The sequence below is a fragment of the Physeter macrocephalus genome, chromosome 9, assembly GCF_002837175.3.
Source record: "Physeter macrocephalus isolate SW-GA chromosome 9, ASM283717v5, whole genome shotgun sequence".
Lineage (NCBI taxonomy): Eukaryota > Metazoa > Chordata > Mammalia > Artiodactyla > Physeteridae > Physeter > Physeter macrocephalus.
Genome location: NC_041222.1, coordinates 39905642 through 39927425, shown reverse-complemented (window position 1 = coordinate 39927425; position 21784 = coordinate 39905642). Strand labels below are relative to the sequence as shown.

The following is a 21784-nucleotide window of genomic DNA, read 5'->3' as shown; positions in this document are numbered from 1 at the left end:
CAGTCCAGTTTAGCCCGACTTCCACCAATCACAAGCCGCCCAGAGGAGTAGGGCGCCGGGAGAGGCCGAGCTGAGTCGGCAGGAGGCGGGGATTGCGGAAAAGAAGAGCCAATAGGAGCAAAGTTTTCCCTCCCCTTCACTTAGGTGGACTGCCACATTCGGACCAATGGGGGAATTCTTGCTTCGAAGACAGTGGGATTTTTCGCCGGGTTTGAGTTCGCGGATGGGGAGGGGTAGAGACTGGGCTGAGTAAAAGACCCTTGCTGGAGCTGAAGGGCCGAAAGGTGTTGTTTGACCTCCGCGAGGAGTCACGTGGGATGCCGGGGGCGGAGGCAGAAATGCTGGTTAAGTTCCTTCCGGGTCAGAGACAGAAGCGTGAACTCCGTGGAGATACTTCCTGGTATCCTAGTCTTGTGTGAATCTTCCTTGTCCCAGCGCGAGGTGGTTGTGGCTTCGGCGATGAGCTCCCAGAAAGGGAACGTGGCTCGTTCCAGGCCTCAGAGGCACCAGAATACGTTTAGCTTCAAAAATGACAAGTTTGATAAGAGTGTTCAGACCAAGGTAGGAACCTGCCTATTGCACTAAATCTGACTCCAGGGAGGAATGGTTCATTGGAGTGGAGGGGAAAGAAGGAAGTGAAAGGAGTTGGCCAAGGCAAATGTGGACCGCAGCCCAGAGTTAGTTTTGGCTGCAGTGTAGCCCTTTCTTTGACCTGGATGTGTTGTGTCCTCGTAAATATATTTGGCGGTCAACATTTGACTAATTGTACTGAATGAACGGGACCCTCATCAAACCTAAAATGCAAAGGGAAAATTGAGTCGTTGAACGCTCCCATCTGGATTACATATTTGCAGTAGGAAAACGAGGATTATGACGCTAGTGTCTTTTTCAAATGTTGCACCAGGCTTATGCAGTAACTGTTTCTTTTTGGAAAATCCCAGGCCCATAGGTTTGTAGGGAGAATGTGAAAGCTCTTAAGCCCTCTTAGCCCCAGTGTCCACACCAACATAATGGGAATTTCTCTCTCGTTTGTAAGATTGTTTTGAGAATCAAATTATTTGATGAATGCAAAACTGTTTGTTTTGCTGTTTATATTTCTTTAGCAGATTTCTTTAAGCTGGAAGGAAATTCAGACTGTATAGATAGCCAGAGGTCTTGGGTTGTATACAGCTACTAATTTGCTGTTAGGTATTTCCCCCTCCTCACTTAGCTGTATGGAGGGGAGATAATTGAAGACAAGAGCAGCTTGGGGGCAGCCGCCATCACATCAGATAAACCTGACGTTAACTGGAGCTCAAATTTGCTAGGTGTGTGGCTTAAGCAAGTTATTAAATATTTAATTTCTCTGAGTCTTACTTTGGTCTCAAATGAGAAACCCGCCTGTATTGTTGAGAGGGTAAACTAAATGATATATATAAATGATCTGGATCATTAGTGTCCAACAAGTGATACATTTCCCAACATTGGCTACGCAAGAAAAGTAACTTTTTTTTTTTTTTTGTCTGCGTTGGGTCTTTGTTGCTAAGTGCTGGCTTTATCTAGTTGCAGCGAGCGGGGCTACTCTTCATTGCGGTGCGCGGGCTTCTCATTGTGGAGCACGGGCTGTAGGCGCGTGGACTTCAGTAGTTGCAGCACGTGGGCTCAGTAGTTGTGGCTTGCGGGTTTTAGAGCGCAGGCTCAGTAGTTGTGGCGCATGGGCTTAGTTGCTCCGCGGCATGTGGGATCTTCCAGGACTGATGATCGAACCCGTGTCCCCTGCATTGGCAGGCGGATTCTTAACCACTGCATCACCAGGGAAGTCCCAAAGTGACAGTTCATGGTAACCAGTGACTTCCTTTTTCTTTCCTCTTTCTGTCTTCACTATACAGATATTTAATGAGCATCTTTCATGTACAAGGTCCTATGTGCATGTGTATACAGTGTTCATAGAGCTGACTCTGCCTTCAAGGAACTTACGGTTTTCTGGGTCATAGGACAATAAGCACAGAGATATATAATTATAAATTATGATGAAGGGAAGCACAGTTGAGTAAAGAAGGATATTTTCAGTTGGGTGCTCAGAGGACCTCTCCTTTCCCTTAATTAGGTTCAGATTCAGAAGGAAAACCTGGAGCAACATTTGGGAAGACTTTCCCAAGTTTGTGCCTGTCATCAATAGGTAAACCAGAGTAAAAAAACTGTGCTATTCCAAATAGATGTCTATCTTGCCCTGTATTCTTACTCTAAGTTTTTTCACAAGCATTTACTGCTGATTGTTTTTCATCAGGTGATAAAAAGCAGTTTTAATAAGTATTTAGCTACAGTGTCGCTTACTGTGCTTGTTGTCCTTGTAAGTACAGGACTTCTTGAACTTATACTTCTTGTTCTAGTACTTCGTCCTAGACTTCTTGTACTTTTCATCGTGTATTTTCTGGTGTTATCTAAAAACCATGTCATTATGGTCTGAAATGTTTTCATGAGTCTCAAGTTCAGTCACAAAGTTTCATTTTGTTTATCACTTTTATCATTAATTCCTTTGTCTCTCTTAACTAGTGAGGAAGTCTCATTTGTTCATTTGTAGAACCACCAGGTGCTTTGTTATTGGAGGTTCTAACAAAAACAGCAAGAAATATTTTACTGAGGAAGATCATTAGGTTGATTGTTCATCTGTCTAATGGAGGACTAATAATTGGCTGCATTCATGGCAAATTCTTGAACCAGCTATGTGTAGCTGTCTAAAGCCAAGATTTTGTCAGAAGCATCTGACCTTGTCTTCATTCCTGTGCTTTATACCAGAAAGATGTTTGATTCAGCAACATCTAATAAAGGAGTGGTAAGATGTGCGTGATTCTCTGTAACTCTCCTTGAAGGATTGTAGTAACAATTGACTACTTGTACCTCGTTATTTTGTCATAGTCTTGCATGATAGTTCTCATTCTCGTCTGCCAAGCAGTTTGTCAGGACTGAAATTAGAAGTTGGATAATGACAGCTGTTTTATTGGAAAGTTTATCTAAGTAAAGCACGCGCTCCCAAAAAGACACAGGTGATAACTGTCTTCATATGCTTGAATATATTCCATAAGAGGAGAGAAGCTTTGCATTCCAAATGGCCAAACTTGAACCAACGGGTCAAAGTAAAAGAGATAGGTTTCAGCTCAATATAAGGGAATTGTCTTAATAGTGAGGAGCATGCACTAGAATTTAGTAACCTCCCCGTCACTGGGATTATTAAAAGAAGCCTCTATGTCCATTGGCCTGCAGTGCCCTCTCATAACTTGCAGAGGTGAGGTGGAGATGGGAGTAGGTTTAAATCTCTTCTAGTCATTTGGTACTAAAATAGTGATTGTATCAATATCAGGCTTGTGTCCCTTATTGGAAAGGCAATAATGTGTAGTGGAAGGAGCACTGGACCAAGAAAAAAGAGCCACATTTTAGCCCCAGGTCTGTTGTTTATTTTGCTTTGTGGTGTTAGTTTACATATAGCTTTTAATCTATACTACAAGGTTAATACTATCTTTTGTCTTACCTTCCTCTCACAATTGCTATGGAGATCATTACAAAAATATTTTTAAGAAATTGTGATACAAATAGAACTAAGCATAAAGCATATGATAATTTATGTGGACTTGCAGTTGCTCAAAGCTTAAAAAATTAATTAGAAAAGAAATGCATGTTTGTTGAAGAATATTGAAACAACAGAGAAATGTATGAAGTGTAAAAGTGAAAGTACCTTTTTCCAGGCCTATTCCTCTTTAGATATAGTCACTGTTAACAGTTAGATGTGTATGTTTTTAGACATCTAAGCACAATATAGTACATATGAAATAAAATGCATTTCTCCTTTCTCATTTAGAAAAGTGAGTATGTCAGAACATAGAGATTAAGCTCATTCTTTTTAATGGCTGTATAATTTTCTAAATATATATGTAGAGTAGCTTATTTAATTACTTTCTTATTAATAAACATTTGAGTTGTTTTCAATTTTTCAATTTCAGCTATGACAAATAAAGATGCAGTGAATTCTTGTATTCACATATTCGTTCCACGTCAGTTATTTGGTACCAAACATTGTGGTAGATACTAGGGGTATAAGGTTGAGCATAATATACAGCCATGCCTTTGATTGAAGCTTATAGTTTGGTGGGCAAGGTGACAGGCATTAATCATATAATCTTTTTGAGTATGTTAATACAAATGGCAGTAAGAGCTAGGAAGGAAAAGTCTAAGGGAACCTTGAGAATATCTAGCAGGAAGTCTTGATTAAGTTTGGAGGGTTTAAGAAGGCTTCCCTGAGGTCTGAAGGATGGATAGCATTTAACTAAATGAAATGGGAAGAACATATATTATCTTCTTAAGGATGCTGTTTGTTTCATATGTGTAGTTAGCATTGTTTTTACTAGCATGTCTGAACGTGTTAGAGCCCCAGGATCACATGATTTTGTTAGGGCAGAAGTCAACTTTGTGGTCAATACTAGATCTCACTTTTAGGGGGTCATAGTGTACATTAGCATAAAACACTTAGATGTTTTGCAGTTAAAAAAAAAATTATTTAGCTAAAACTTCCCTGGCTGTGGACTTTGGTTTACATAACACCAGTTGAATGTGAATTAATTTGGGGGGAACACACTCATTTTGGGAAACTCTTGTTACTACCTTGAAATGGAAAAGGAAAATCTGAGGTCATACTCTCTAAATAGTTTTGGAAATAAAGTTTTGTTAAAAATAGCTAATGCTATGTACTTAAGTGTGTTAGCATCTGTGAATACTTGATATGTATTATCTAATTTGATCTTCAAAAATAACCCTAAGACAGGTGCTACAGTTATCCCATCTTGCATCTTGGGAAATTAGGACTCAGAGGTGAATGATGTGCCCAAAGTTACATTAATAGCATGTGGCTGGCTATCCATTGATTAGGTATAGTCTGTGCTGGGAGACCGTAAAGAACGGGTAAATCAAAAGTCCCTTTTTGTGTCTGTGTGTTGGTTTTTGCTTTTGAATACTGTGTTTTTGTCTATAATAGAAGCAATGTGACACCAGATTAGGGTTGGAACAGAGATGAGCCTTACTGACACTACCCCTAAACACTACCTGTTTGAAATGTTCTGGGGAAAGAGTCTCTTCTCATAAAGTGTGGCACCCCTGGAGTGTCACATATCACAAATATGGGCTGGTTGGAGCAGGTCCCATCTAATCAGCCAGGGCTCTGGAGCAGGGGTGGGGCTCCTCACTCATTTTGTGTGAAAGCAGATGCTAATTCCTTCAAGACCCTCAGCTCCTGGTTTAGGCAGAAAGCTGTCTTAAATTTAAGGCGATATGATTACATTTATACAGCAGAACAGGATTCTGTGTTTACAAGCACCTTTATTCACAATAGCCAAAAAACAAAACAAAACAAAAAACAAACACCCCCACAAATATCCTTCAACAAGAGAATAGATAAAGACTGTGTCAATCATGTAATGAAATACTACTCTGCTCTTTTTTTTAAAAAAGCTACTGATACATGCAAGCATGTAGGTAAATCTCAAAAATGTGTGGAAGGAAAGAAGTCAGGTGTTTCTCACATCTATAGAAATCTGAACAGTAGTTGCCTTGGGTGGTGGGGGAATTGACTGGAAGGGGTTCAGGACAACTTTCTGGAGTGACGGAAACATGAAGATCACAAGCATTTTTTGAAACTCATTGAATTGAGCATTTAAGGTCTGTGCATGACACGGATATAAATTTTACCTCAATTATAAACAGATATGACAGCAGAATGACTGATTAACTACTCAGATGTCATGAAGTTCTGTTTTTGTTGTTTGCTTTTTGTTTGGGGAAGTTGTAGAAATACTACCTATTAAGAAAACTATTTTTTTAACTTCTCCAGAAAGAAAACAAATGACAGGTTGACATTCTGTCATATTGAATATGTTAGCTAACCATAAGTCAAATTAATTCTAATAGCTGTCTTCTAATATTTTCCCATTTTGTAAGCTTTTATCTACAAACTCCAGTCATGACCCTTAAGTTAAATATTGTCTCTCTGTAAAAGGAATACAGATGATCGTTACAAAGTGGATCTTGGGAACTCCTTGGTGGTCCAGTGGTTAGGACTCTGTGCTTTCACTGCTGAGGGCCTGGGTTCGATCCCTGGTTAGGGAACTAAGATCCCACAAGCCATGTGGTGTGGCAAAAAATAAAAAACAAACAACAAAAACAAAGTGGATCTTGTTCATAAGATTACTGAGCCTGGATCTTATTTTTCCTAGATTGACTCCAAGATAGAGTCATAATAATTTAGTTGGCCATGATGCCTGACACTGTAAGATGAATGAATAAAACCTTGCTATGGAAAAGAGTACTATTGGTAAGGCTCATTTTGTTCAGGTAGCTTGGAATCAAGTCATATGGGATCTTTGTCCTGTCTCCTCTAGCCCAAAGATGTAATTTAGGTAGTGGTCTCAGATTCGTTTAGGTAATCTCTGATGTGAGTAATTTTGGTATGAGTTATGAAGTGCCAGTCATGGGAATAAGTGTTATTTCTTAATCAATGGGTTTCAACAATTAAGGTTTAAATGAGTGAGTAGCCATAAAACAAATCTGCATCTGGGCAGAAATAGATTCCACTGTAGTTTCAAGGTAACCATCTTTGGCACTCTGGAGATCACCTGGGACTCCCTTTGATCTTTTTTCCAGATTGGGAAGTGCTCTTTGATATATTTCACCAAGACTGTCTATTACATGGATTGAAATTAAATGTATCCTCCCCCCAATTGACTTCTTATTACATTCAACATACTTTTTCAATTGACAAGGTGATTTAATCTATGGTGTGCTGGGCATTATGATACATAAGAATATTGTACTAAATAAAAGTCATAGTGCTAGTGAATATTCACTATTTTGAATGTTTTAAAGTATTGTATTCCCTATCTTTTACACAAAATAATCTCATCCATGTTTTGGGATATTTCATATACCTACATTCCCAAGGTGCTTCCACTTGAAGCCAATAAATTGATTTTGCATGTTTCTTATTTGTTGATGCCTGCTACAATTGTTTTTTTTTCTACATCAACCATATATTGTAGACATTTCATTTTATGTGCAATGAATGACAACTGAAATTAATTTGTCTTGATTTGGTTTATGTGTTAAGGAATAGTACCATACTCACTGTTGGATTATAAAATTTTATAATTACATTGTCAACACTTGTTTCTTCATAAAGTTAAATACTACCCTGTTAGAAATAAAGTATTCTCAGAATTCTTCATCTAGGTAAATTAGTTCACCTGAGAGAGAGAAAGTCGTAAGGTATATTAACTGTTCCCCAAATGGGTCATTTTCCGTTTGGAGAAACACTGTGTAGTACGGAGTGGTGCTGTTGGACAAAGAACCTCAGGGATGACAGTTACAGGCTGCTGCGGCATTTGTTATTTTAATCTATAGGACTCTCCACACCTGCACAAGTGTTATTGTGAGGTCACAGGCAGGTGTACAGAGAATCGTGTTTGTCCTCAGAGCAACCCTGCTGCCAGCTCACTCCAGCCTAATTGTTATTGATCTCTTTCTCACCATTGACTTTTGTGAAAGGAAGAAATGAAATGAGAAAGGGGATAAACGGATAGCTAACATGCCTAAGATTCCTTTCTGAGATTTTCCTTATCACTCCAGGCCAAATAGCACTTAAATATACTGAATGAATTAAATAAACATTCCTCTTCTGAACTTGTCTATGTATGCAAGGCCCTCTACATGAAGGTAATTATCATTAGGATTCTTTAGTTGCTAACTTAAGCAAAAAGGGAATTTATTGGAAAGATACTGAACTGCTCTCATGAAGCTTAGAAAAGGTGTTTGTTAATTTGTTTTGGTTGCTTTTTTAATGTCCAAGATTCCCAAGTTGGCCATTTTTGCTGGGAAATTTTATACTCATTTGGCTTTGTGTATATCCTAACTTGATACAGTCCTTGAACTTTTCAATGTCCCCACCCCTAACCCTTCCAATTTGCCTCCTGGAACTGACAGTTTACTATCATCAAACAGAGAGATAGTGTTGAAAATAAAATTTTGTTCACTTTCTTGCCCTGACTATTCCTGGGAACTCTGTTTCCCTATAGTATTTAAGTAATGATGTTTTTTCACCCCACATCTTCAACCCCTCATTTAGAACCCTTTCTCCCATTTGTTGCTTCAGTCCATTTTTTCCTTGCTCAGAACCCCAGCTCTTCTGAAATGTATGCCATCAGACTATTTTCCCCTCCAGATCCATCCTTACCTCCTTGTTAGTACCTGGCTCACTGCTTTTCCACAGTTTTCCTGTCATTAGACTTAGTGATTGCTACAGCCACATGGATAATCAAACATCTGATCTCACAGCTTTTAGATTCCCCCACCTCAGAAATCTACTCCCATGGTCAAATGTTAAACCTCATTGCTGGTAACTGCTCCTCTTATAAACTTAAAACAAGCAAACCAACAAACAAAAAAAACAACAAAAAAACCCACTGTCTACTTACCTGGTTTCCTTATTCCTCAAATAATTTTTTTTAACTCCACTGGGTGCTTATGTGCATTAACTTTTCCACTTTTCACTGCACCTCATTCATGTCCTTTTTTCCCTCATCTAGCTTAGAGACCATGTTCTATCAGTACAACTGCTCTTTTGCATGTACTTCAAATCCCTTATCCTTCTTTCCTTCTGTGGTACTTACCTGACAGAATCCTAACCTTGCTTAGATCCAGCTTTCTATCCACCATCATATCTACCAAACTACCTGCATCTGTACCCATACACTCTCCTTCCTGTTACAATGGATGAATTCAGTGCCTGTCTCTGCCTAAGACTGGTCCCTTTCCTTGCACCCTAGAGCTCATTTCTTCTTGCCTACCTTAGGACTTAAAGGCTTAAGACTTCTCAATTGTCCATGTTCTGTTGCATCATCAATCTTTCCATCTGTAATGGGTTATTTCAATTAAAAAAAATGCTCCTTAGATAGAACCCATGTTCTTTTCTGGCCCTACTCTATTTCTTTCTTCTTCTTTATAGAAAAGCTCCTGGATCTCCATTTCTTTACCTCCCATTTTGTTCTATCCCTATTTAAATAATTTTTGTACTTTTCCTTTCCACTAAAACCACCCTTGTCAAGGTCATCGATCGCTGTGTTGCCAAATCTTTGTTAATGCTCAGTACTCATCTCACTCAATTGATCAGCAGCATTTGCCTCTCCAGCACTCTCTTGCAATAATTTTTTTCATTCAGCTCAGTCCATGAAATACCATCTTTATGCTGATACCTTCCAAATCTGGAATTCCAGACCAACCTCTTTCCTAAGCTGCAAAGTTGTACATTTAACTACCTACTTGACCTCTATATTCTTAAATATAAAAAAGGTTTCTTAAGCTTAACATGGCAAAGAAAGAACTCTTAATTTTTTTCTTTCAAACCTTTTCCTCCTGCGGTGCTTCCCAACTCTGTAAACAACTCCACTATTTACCCAGTTCCTCAAACCAAAATGTAAGAATTACCCTTGATTCTTGGCCTTTTCTCACATTCTGTGTTTCAGTTTGTCAGCAAGACTGTCAACTGTTAAATTATCTTAATTTTCATAACCTTCTTATTATTTTGGTAATCGGCTTTTTGTTAGAAGACTATGGTTGACTGAGACCTTTTTACCAAAAAGCATAGTCGAATAGATTGATCTCAAGCTGTTAATTAGAATTCCAATACTGTCAATTTAGGCCATCATTCCTATACATAGATGTGGTCTGTTTTGTTTTGGTTTTGATCCGGTTACTTTGATGAATAAAAATATTTTGAAGTGCATGCATTGGGTAGGAAAAATTTTTTTTGTCAATTTTTGTCAGATTTTAGATTTGGATTTTTGGCCACAGATATCAAGCTCTTATTCAAGACAGTGGCAGCATGGTGTGGTAGAAAGACATTGATCTTGGAGTCAAAAGATTTAGGTCAAATTCTCTAGTATGTACTGGCTCTGTGATCTTGGATAAATTTCTTTTTTTTTTTTTTTTTTTTTTTTTGGTGGTATGCGCGCCTTCCTCTTTTGTGGCCTCTCCCGTTGCGGAGCACAGGCTCCGGACGCGCAGGCTCAGCGGCCATGGCTCACGGGCCCAGCCGCCCCGCGGCATGTGGGATCCTCCCAGACCGGGGCACGAACCCGTGTCCCCTGCATCGGCAGGCGGACGCGCAACCACTGCGCCACCAGGGAAGCCCTTGGATAAATTTCTTAACTAGTCAAGATCTTAGTGGGTTTAGCTATATTGGGAAAGTTAAGTAAGGTTTATGAAAATGCTCACATGGTACCTGGCATGCAGTGTTAAGTATTCTGTAAATGCTAGTCCATTCCTTCATCTTACTAAGATGTTCATCATGCTCACATGCTACGCCCTCAGTAATGCCCTTCCTGGTTAATCCCACTGGAATGTCTCACTCCTTCCCTGTGGCATTTATTGCCCTCACCACACATATAATGCATGTCTTACTAGTTATTAGTATATATGTCTTGGCTTCTTTCTCTTTCTCTTACACGCACATACACAAATGCCATCTACCTCTGGCGGGAGGGGCTCAAGCATTTTTTTTTTTAACTACTCATGGTGTACTACGCAATATGTAGCAGCAGTTCAGTGCTCTGGAATGAAGGAATGCAAATCAAGTAGTTCTTATTGACATTGTACAATTGATGGTTGGTCTTTGTTAATTCATCTGTCTTTATTGACATAACATCTGTCTTATTGTTATGTAGCAAGCATTTGCAAAAGATGAGTATGGTATGACTCCTTCATTCAGGAATCTCAGACTAGTAACTACTCTAAAAAGTGAAAAAAGGTAAATATGGAGCATTTTCATTTATTAAACTTTTGTTGAAGTATAACATACAACATATAGAAAGTGCAAAAATCATAATAGAGTTCAATGAATTTTCACTAACTGAACCCAGTCAACTCAGATCAAGAGGATGTCACTGACCTCTCCTATTCACCACCACTCTCTCCTCTAATAACCATTATCTTGATGAATATGAAGTATTTTCAAATAACCTTAAAGTCACGGCTTTTGGAGTCAAAGGAGAGAGTTATAGGTGCCTGGATGACCAGCCTTTCTTTACAGAAATAGTATTAGTGGATGTAGGCAAGCATCCTGATGGATCATCTTAACTGCTTAAATGTACAACACGACTTGATATAATCCTTCTTTGGGATGAAAGAAATTGGTGTGATTTGATTTTCCAAGTGATTGATTTGGTCCCTGTAGGATTTTTGACTTCTAAAACTATCAAGAGTAAATTTGAACTTTCCTTTAGCTTTGGAGTTGATTATTTCAACCTCAATCCTAAATGTCTTCCAATTTATCTACTTATGAGGTTGAATTACATTTTTAGAACTTTATGGTGCATATTTTCTTAGATATTTTATCAAGTTCATTTCTAATTGGAATAATTAGGTTTATATTGTAAAGTTAATGTAATTATTCAAATTGTCCTTATGGAACGGAGTTGTATGACACATTTTCTTTTTTCTTTGTTTTTGCTTTGGCAGAGTTATATGTTATTAACAAAGAAGTATTTCTTCTTGTAGGTGATAGAACTATACATGTATAATAATTTTCAGTGTTGGCCCATTGGCATTAGAATTCTGTTGTAGCTTTATATTAATTGCACCTGGTTTTGAAGGCCATTTACAACACGAATATGAAATACCAAGCTAAACTAGGGATTATTTTAAATGCTTTGTTGTTCTGTAAAGATTTATATATTATTAAATGCTCAGCCCTGTCTTACCAGGTGGCTGACTTGTTTGTTTTGAAATTACTCATGTCGCTGAAGTTATCAAATTGAGTAATACACTTGACATCATAGTATATACTTGTATTTGTGAATGTTCCATATACCATCATTAGCCTTTATCACAAGACATTATAGTAATATGATATCATGTTTCCTGTAAACATGAATGCTTGTAGGACATAATGCTAGAACTAGTTTTTAATAAAGTTAGAATAGTCATATGGGATAAGTTGTCATTTATCATCCATATGAAAGAATATTATGGTTACTTTTACATATGTGATGCTGTTGCTCTAATTTAAGCTCCGTATTATTGAACCATGGATGGTTCTTTGGCCCTCATATGATGATTTCGTCAGCTCTTCCCTAGTATATTTAAATAAAAAACCTGGTTTATCTTGGTAGTTAACTCTCATCTTAGGCAATCTCTAGAGACACCTTTATTAATGCCTACTTTTTGCTACCCAGTAAGAAAAAAATCAGTCAAATTTTACTAAGGCTTCTTCTTCTTCTTCTTTTTTAAAAAATCATTTCCTACAATTATTATTATTATTTAATATAAATTTATTTATTTATGGCTGTGTTGGGTCTTCATTGCTGCACGCAAGCTTTCTCTGGTTGCAGCGATCAGGGGCTAATCTTTGTTGCAGCGCGTGGGCATCTCATTGCGTTGGCTTCTATCGTTGAGGAGCATAGGCTCTAGGCGCACGGGCTTCAGTAGTTGCAGCACGCCGGCTCCGTAGCTGTGGCTGGTGGGCCCTAGAGCGCAGGCTCAGTAGTTGTGGTGCACGGGCTTAGTTGCTCCGCGGCACGCGGGATCTTCCCGGACCAGGGCTCGAACCCGTGACTCCTGCTTTGGCAGGTGGATTCTTAACCACTGCGCCACCAGGGAAGTCCCCATCATTAAAGTTTTAAAGTCTAAGTGCCCATTATTTGGTGTCTGCTAAGCAATAAGGAGATGAAAATAAGACCTTGTTCTGGCCTTCATGGTGTTGTAGTATAGCTGGGGAGTTAAGACCAGTGTACAAGAAGTAATAGTGAGCAAACTAGAAATTTTACTGACACCTTCCGGAAAGGCTGAAAAATATGGCCTGTGTGACCATCTGTACATAGTCTCTCCTGCTTTTACTTGTGGATAAATCCCACTTCTGGTTTTAACACTTGACTGGTAGAAGTACAAAGAAGTTATGAAAGAAGATGAATTGCTGCTGTTTTAAATTAAACCCGTGTGTCACGTTAGGATTTGATCTGCAACCTTTTGAGGACTTATTTTACAAGATTAACAATCTTTGAAAACATAAGATGTCTTCCCCATTCTGTGACACCTTTGCAAATTCGTCATTGAGTAGTAGAGACAGATAACGCCATCTCTTTGTCCCATTGGCTTGGGACTGAATGAAACAATAGAGTTTTTAAATCTGCAAGGCTACCAGTCAGCCTTGAATCTCCGGTGACTCCCCCATCCCTCAATCCAAATCCTTCCAAAAGCCCAGTTTGAAGAAGCTAACAGTTAGTCTATTGTTTTAAACACTATTTTAACTCTTAACAATACTATTGCTTACTATTCAGATTTCCTTCATGCCCATTACTTTTGTCTCAACTAGATGTGAAGCACTGTGAGGAAGGAATGGTGTATTGTAAATCTTCTGAATCCTTGCGATGCCTAGCATAGTACTGAGTACACACTAGCTTGTACTTTTTTCGAATTGTTCCTGTAGACAGCAGAGAGATGGTCATGGTACGTGCTGTACTTACTTCTAACCTGTGATACATTTTATAATTTGTCTGTTGGAAGGAGTCCTAAACTTGGAGTCAGGGCGAAGCAGGAGTAGACTCTTCAGATTCCTTCCTGTGTGGCTACTGAGTCACTCTCTGTAAACATGGGTAAGTTATATCAAGTCTCTACAAATTAGAATAACAATAAATAACAATACTACTTTCTTCCTACCACACAGGGCTGATGTGAGAATAAAATAAGAACTATAGGACAACTTCAGATTTAAAAAAAACTATGGAAATAAAATGTAGTAGTGTTTTGTTATAGGTGATTTGCATCCTTCACTTCCGAACACACCTTAATTTTATCCCTTAGTTTTTTTATATTCTTGTCATCAAAAACATCTTTCTTTTTTAAGAATGAGAAAATGCTCTCAACTGAAGTTAGGTAAGTCACATGTGAATACTGTGCTCTAGACTAAACGAATCATGGCACAAACCTAATTTTTTGTGACTTGACTCCTCAATTGTCAGCATATACAGGTTATTCTCATGATATATTAATGTGACCAGAACAAGGCAACTATCTTTGAAGAAATTAACTAGCTTCAGTATGGCAGTTGTCCTTGTATACCTGTACCCAAGTAAATGACATACAATGCTGATTTATTTTAAAAGATAAAATCATTTGGTTTGTGGACATTGCCAATTATTATGATTGGAAGAGTTAAATCCATAAATTCCTAAAATATGCTATTAGAAGGAAATGAATATCATTGTTCTTTTTGTTTAATACATGCTAAACAATGGTTGGTCAGTAGTTTGTCTCTTTTAAGATCACTAACTTGGGGCATACCATACTGGTTGGACAAGATCTCAAATTGTGACTAACTTTTAAGGAGTGCTTATAAAAACACATGTGTTGCCTCATGACACTACACAATTGCTGCTTGAGTAGGGCTTTTTGCATTCCAATTGGATTGTACATAGTTGGCCCATGTAGCTCACTACTTAGTTTACACCTTATTTTTTAGGTCTCAGTGTATTGAAAATCTGTGAAGAACATGGCAGAAAAGTAAATCCTCCTCTTTTTTTTTTTTTCTTTTTTTTTTTTTTTTGCGGCACGCGGGCCTCCCACTGATGTGGCCTCTCCAGTTGCGGAGCACAGGCTCTGGATGCGCAGGCTCAGCGGCCATGGCTCACGGGCCCAGCCACTCCGCGGCATGTGGGATCTTCCCGGACCGGGGCATGAACCCGCGTCCCCTGCATCGGCAGGCGGACTCTCAACCACTGTGCCGATCTTCCCGGACCGGGGCACGAACCCGCGTCCCCTGCATCGGCAGTCGGACTCTCAACCACTGTGCCACCAGGGAAGCCCATCCTCCTCTTTTAGAACATTGCTTAGCAAAAGTAATATTTTCTTTCTTAAATGAATTTTTTCTAACTTTTGAATTTTGTTTTGTGCCTTTTAAGCAAATAACATATAATACTGCAAGGTTACCTTAGGAGCAAGCCAGCAGGTTTGGCCCTATTTGCAAAACAGTTAATACCAGTGTTAGAATTTGAGTCAAAACATAGGGCAAAAACGTAGACGGAATTTTACTCTGCAAAATTTTGTGCTTTTCTTTTTTTCTCTTTTCCTTTACTATTTAGAAAACCTTGAAAGCTGTAGGGGAACACTTTCTACTTGTAACTTTAATAGAATGCCCTAAACTAAAAGGCATCTTTTTATGGGTTCTGCCTCTGCTGTCCTGATTAATTGTGTGACCTCAGGCAAATCTCTTAATTCTCTGAGCCTCAGGTTTCTCATCTGCAAAATGAAGATAATTATGCCTGCCCCTAGCCACAGGAATGTTCTAAGAATAGCAGCAGGGAGAATTTTTATAAAGGATTAGGCATGTGGTTTATAGATTTATGATAGCAGTCTTTTATGTAAAAATTATTTAGTTTGCTATTATTTTTATAGTGAAAACCAAAAAGACCTGTTTTATAATAAACCATGTAAATAAATAACCTTTCCCTAAGCATGCTTTTGTCTAGACACCTGATCAAAGTACAGACATGTCCCATAGATAAGAAATCACTCAAGGACTTGCATAAGCAAAAGAACATTGACCAGAACTGTAAACAACCAAGCAGGGAGTTAAATGATAAGTATAGTAGAAGATTTCTCGAGAAGCTAGAAATACATGTATTTAGCTCTATCTCCTCTAGTTTTGATAGACATCCTCTGTTGGAAAAGAATGTATCAGGACCTCTCTTCCCTGTGCTTCCCCCAAATACTCATTAACTCTCCTGTTAATTAAGTTGTACTATTTTCTGTATTTGATGATGAGAGTAACATGGGGTTGTGAACAGTAGAGGGAGAAACAAAGGTTGAGAATCACTGATCTGGAAATTACCCAGATTTCCTAGCATGTTCCTAATCTTAGATTCCATAGCTAATTGAGATTTGGTCTGACGTTTGACCTTTTAACTAAGGCAGGGTTAAAACATAGGGAAGAGTAAGAAGAAGTAATTTCCCAGCTTTCAGAGTGTTTAGATTTGGCCTAAATTCCAGGAATAGGAATAAAGGCCATAAACTATTTCTATAAATTCTATTTTTCCTGACCATGAGAAAGTCAGAGTAGAAAACAGATGGTTTCTATACAGTGCAATACCACTGTGAACCATGTCTGAATTCAGGGACTTTAGACATACAGACTGAGAATCTAGGATAAATTACATTTAGGGGTGATATCTTTTGATATTAAACTTTGGAAAAGCTTCTTAAGTAATAGCTCTTCTGGACTCTTGACTTATGTCTCTAACATAGGTTTTCCTGTCAGTTCTGAGGTTATTCTGGACAACACTGTACGTTTCAACAAACACTGTATGTTTCAAAGATTTCTCTGAGTCACTCGATTGGAAATCAAAGTGCATCTTCCCAAGTAATGATGCTTTCAATGGGGAAACTAGAAATCAGACTGAGATTTAGTTTCTTTTTCTTTTAAATTTATTTATTTTTATTTATTTATTATTTTTGGCTATGTTGGGTCTTCGTTGCTACACGTGGGCTTTCTCTAGTTGCGGTGAGCAGGGGCTACTCTTCGTTGCGGTACGCGGGCCTCTCATTATGGTGGCTTCTCTTGTTGTGGAGCACGGGCTCTAGAGTGCGGGGGCTTCAGTAGATACGGCATGTGGGCTCAGTAGTTGTGGCTTGTGGGCTCTAGAGCACAGGCTCAGTAGTTGTGGCGCACGGGCTTATTTGCTCTGCAGCATGTGGGATCTTTCTGGAACAGGGCTTGAACCCATGTCCCCTGAATTGGCAGGCGGATTCTTAACCACTGCGCCACCAGGGAAGCCCTGAGATTTAGTTTCTAAAAGACAGACAGTATGGAATGGTGGGGCAAAATATGGAATTTGGAGTCAGCATGGTCTTGAGCCCTGGTTGTATGACTTTGTAGTCGTGTGATTGTAGGCAGATTGTTAAACCTGTCTGTATTTGTTCCTTCGTCTGTAAAATAGGAATAATGCTATTTATCCCCTAAGATAGTCATGAGGAAATGATATGATTAACTGTGAATATTGATTTTTAAGATGATACTATATAAATATCATTATTATTATTATTATTATTATTACCATTATTGTTATTATTTCTTCTCACACTAACCAGTGGTGTTTCAACTATAGTAATCAACTTTCTGTCTAAGGAAAAGTGTATCACCTCCTTGGTAGACATCTAAGTTGAAGGAGAGACAAAGACAGAGAGAGAGTTGGCAGGTGAGTGAGTGAGTTGATGACTAAATATTGAGGAATGGATAATTTTAAGGGGTAATCAGAGAAAGAAGTATTAGCGAAGGATCTTGAGAAGGAGCAAATGGAGTTTGGGGTCCAGTCCTACTTTGTAAGGTGGGTCTTTTTTCAGGAACGACACAGATCTTAGATAAAATCATTGACATTTTGACCATTTACAGCAAAATTTTGGGGGAGAAAAAACTTAATTCCCGTAAAACTGCTCTGGCAATAATGCTATTTCCTCTTAGAGAAGTTATTCTTGGGTTATTTATTTACTAAAAACGTCCCATAGTTAATAATGAAGATGGCTCAAAGATAATTGAAAGCACATTATCTTAAAATACTAAGTTCCCAATGTTTTGTTGTAAGGCAAAATTTCTCTTGTCCTCAGGAGATTATTCTATGTTCTGCTTATAATTTGTTCTTAGCGTTGCATTTTGGGTCCTTCTATAAAAATATTTTCTAACATTCATAACATGTCCTCCTGAACTGTGCCTTTTAGAACAAGATGGAGAGAATTAAAAATCTTCATACCAGAGTGCTCTTTGTTCCAACTGACCACACCTTTTAAAGATGTGATTGGGGGCTTCCCTGGTGGCACAGTGGTTGAGAGTCCTCCTGCCGATGCAGGGATTTGATTGTTAGAATCCTTCAGAAATATTTGCTTGTTAAAATTTACAGCACCAATTTATTTTAATTTTTCCTTAAAAGTAAATGAGTGAAATACACTTTGGAAAAAAAATTGCTTTCTTAATAGGTTTTGCTACTGCCAGAAGATATTGCAACAGCATGTTTCTGCCTGTAGGCAGGTGTGGCTTCTTTTAAGTGTCTGTCTGCATTCAGCTTGTCAGTGAAAATCTGAGTAGTTTGCATGGCTGCTGAAATAAATCAGTAGGTAGTTTGTACATAGACCCTCTCTGTATAATTGCAACTGACAATAGCTCTACCCACTTTCTGAGAGAATAGTCCTCTGTTTAGGATGATCAGAACTCATTTTGTATTCAGTCTTTGGATGAAAATGCAATTGTTTATTTTTGCAGATGTCGTTTGTTAAACATTTCAGCAGTAAAAAAAAAAAAAGTGGGAGAGGGAATCCAATATTATTTCGTGACTAGAAAAGCTAGTATCGTAAATATGTTGAACAAGAGGAGAATTTTGAGTATTTCTAGTATATATTTTCACTTTGCTCTGCTTGGTATTGGTGTTTTAAGGACTTAAGATGAATACAGAGTGAATGAGAGGAAGATGGACTAGACTTCAGGGAGGAAAATTAATTATTTTAACTTACAGTAGAAATATACCTCATTTTATGCCTTAGGTATCTTTTAATTAGAATTTTTTATAGTGAAAAATCAAATAGTGGTAACTGAAATGTTTATGTATTTGATGTATATATATATATGTATATCAAGTATTTTAGAACACTAAGGTAATATTTTGCTTATAAATGTTGAGAGCAAATCTCTAATTAGCTACATTAAACCAATGTAGTTTCCTAAAAAGAAGTAAGCGTATAGTAACTTTGGTCTTCTATTTGTCCTTAAATGACAATAAAACCAATTTTATTACGAGAACTCACTTCAAAAGTATTTCTGGTCTATTTATATAACTAGCTCATTTTGTGAAATAATAGAATACATAAAAATAGTAAGACTCAGTAACTTATCCAAATAAGGTATTTCTGAGAGTAATAGACATCCAGACTATTACTTCTTATTACATTAAAAAAGAGTTTGTACATTTGGAAGTTTTAAGAGACTAGAACTCAGTATTAATATTCTGGATCATGTAATAGTGGTGTTCTATCTATAGTAATTGTGGTATTGTTGATTATAGCAAGAATGCTTTTATTTTGGGGGGGTGGGGGCTGTCCTGAGAGGCTTCTGGGATCTTAGTTCCCTGACTGGGGATTGAACCTGGGCCCTTGGCAGTGAAAGCGCCGAGTCCTAACCACTGGACTGCCAGGGAATTCCCAGCAAGAATGATTTTTAATTCCCTTTTTGAAAAGGAAAGTGGCAATGTCTTCTATGCTTTTTAACTTTTTAACTTCCAGGATAAAAAAACAAAGCAAATTTTTATAGACAATATTAGGAAACATTTGCTTTAATGTCCAAATAATTATGTACTTGATTTACGAAAGGGACAGTTATTCTTTACTATGAGTTTTCACCTCTGATAAAATTCCTGTTATTTTTACTCTTTTGTTGAAATGAGATAAGAACTTGTTATGTGTAAATGAGAATTTGCATGTTCATTAGAAATTTTCTGATATTTATAACATAGTACATTTAAAAATATATGTATTCAGTCAGAAGTTGGAAACAAGCAAACTCTCAGAGAATAGGTTAAGTAAATGAAAGTATTATTACTCTGAGAGAATATAACAGCCAATGAAAACATGTTTTAAAAGTATATATACTCTTACGAAAAAAATTGATGTTATAAAACAATGCGTACATTAAAAAGTGCAAATTTCTATAAATATATATGCTTGAAATGCTGGAAAGTATAGAATCTCTGAGTGATAAGACTTGTCTTTTTCTCTTTATCTGTATTTTTATAAAAATTTCTATAATGTGAATATTTATATATAAGTGCTCATATTGTTTTAAATCTATAAAATTGATCATTAAAGTTATTTTTCATTTACAAAAGTAATAAATTCTTGTCATAAGAAAATTATACAATATAGTATACCATTGTTAATACACAGTGTAAAAAAAAGCATTAAAAGGAAAACTAGTTGCAAAACCAAATGAGGTGGTAGGAGATGAACAAAATTTACAAACTACTGGACAGAATACAAAAGAGATTTCTATGTGAAGCTTGAACTCTGTTTCTTCCCCTGCCCCGTACATATTTATTGAGTGATAAGTTTGATTTCCTAAAGTGTTATATAATATGATAAACCAAAGGCTAGCTATAAGGAATTGAACTCCATCTAGTTAGGATAAACTTTTTCTTGGTTTGTAACCAAAAAAACACTTTTAAAAATATAAATGTACTTTTAAACATTTAAAAATACGGACTTGAGCTTATTCTACAAGACTTTTAGTATTCTAGTGTTCTTCTAAGATATATAAAATCTTTACTTCTTTTTTTTTTTTTTTTTTTTTCGGTACGCGGGCCTCTCACTGCTGCGGCCTCTCCCGTTGCGGAGCACAGGCTCCGGACGCGCAGGCCCAGCGGGCATGGCTCATGGGCCCAGCTGCTCCGCGGCATGTGGGATCCTCCCAGACCGGGGCACGAACCCGTGTCCCCTGCATCGGCAGGTGGACTCTCAACCACTGCGCCACCAGGGAAGCCCTTTACTTATATTTTAAGTCCTTTTAACCCTTTTATATGAATCCTCTAGTAGCTGAACTAAACACCAAAACCAGAGACGTTATTAAAACAAATGAACAAACAACTATGGACCAATATCCCTCATTGAACATAAACACAAAAATCTTCAATGAAATATTAGCATGTTGTATTCACCAATAAGAAGGATAATATACCTCAGACAAATGAGGTTTATCCCAGGAATGCAATGGTGATGGATTGGAATAGTCAGTATTGTTAAGATGTCAATTCTCCCTCAAATTTATTTATAGTTTCAATATAATCCTAATTGCAATCATAGAAGGCTTTTTTTTAAAAAAAATTTTAACATCTTATTAGAGTATAATTGCTTTACAATGGTGTGTTAGTTTCTGCTTTATAACAAAGTGAATCAGTTATACATATACATATGTTCCCATATCTCTTCCCTCTAGTGTCTCCCACCCTCCCACCCTCCCTATCCCACCCTTCTAGGTGGTCACAAAGCACCGAGCTGATCTCCCTGTGCTAGGCAGCTGCTTCCCACTAGCTATCTATTTTACGTTTGGTAGTGTAAGTATGTCCATGCCACTCTCTCACTTTGTCCCAGCTTACCCTTCCCCCTCCCCGTATCCTCAAGTCCATTCTCTAGTAGGTCCATAGCAGGCTTTTTTGGTTACAATTAAGAAATTGATCCTAAAATGTATACAGAAAAGCAGAGGAACTAGAATAGCCAAAACAATTTTGAAAAAGAACAAATTTGGAGGAGACACCGTACTGATTTCAAGACCTTAAAGCTCCAGTAATCAAGACAGGGTGGTACTGAAGAAAGAGTAGACAGAGATTAATGTGATGGAATATTGAGTCCAAAATAGACTCACACATACTTAACTTTTGACAAAGATACAAACACAATTCACTGATGCTAGAACTTGGATGCCCATAGATTATTTATTTATTTATTTATTTATGGCTGCGTTGGGTCTTCGTTGCTGCGCACGGGCTTTGTCTAGTTCTTAACCACTGCGCAACCAGGAAGTCCCGCCCATAGATAATTTAAAAAGAACCTCCGTGGGCTTCCCTGGTGGCGCAGTGGTTGGGAGTCCGCCTGCCGATGCAGGGGACACGGGTTCGTGCCCCGGTCCGGGAAGATCCCACATGCCGCGGAGCGGCTGGGCCCGTGAGCCATGGCCGCTGAGCCTGCGCGT

The 21784-nt window shown here is 37.9% G+C and overlaps 1 protein-coding gene across 4 annotated transcripts in view; it reads left to right on the top strand.

Annotated features, from left to right (window-relative positions):
- Window positions 1-203: 203 nt before the first annotated feature.
- Window positions 204-21784, top strand: part of C9H9orf85 (chromosome 9 C9orf85 homolog) — a 70724-nt gene continuing 49143 nt past the window's right edge. Inside the window, exons 1-2 of one of the 4 annotated variants that reach the window (XM_055087139.1) lie at window positions 474-561; window positions 13573-13661. Coding sequence is in view for 2 of the 4 variants with exons in the window: in XM_055087137.1 (XP_054943112.1) it covers window positions 460-561 (102 nt within the window). In the remaining 2 variants the exon portion in view is untranslated. Of the gene's footprint in view, window positions 562-13572; window positions 13662-21784 lie in introns of all 4 variants that reach the window. The other 3 variants (XM_055087137.1, XM_007112197.4, XM_055087140.1) reach the window with 3 other exon arrangements.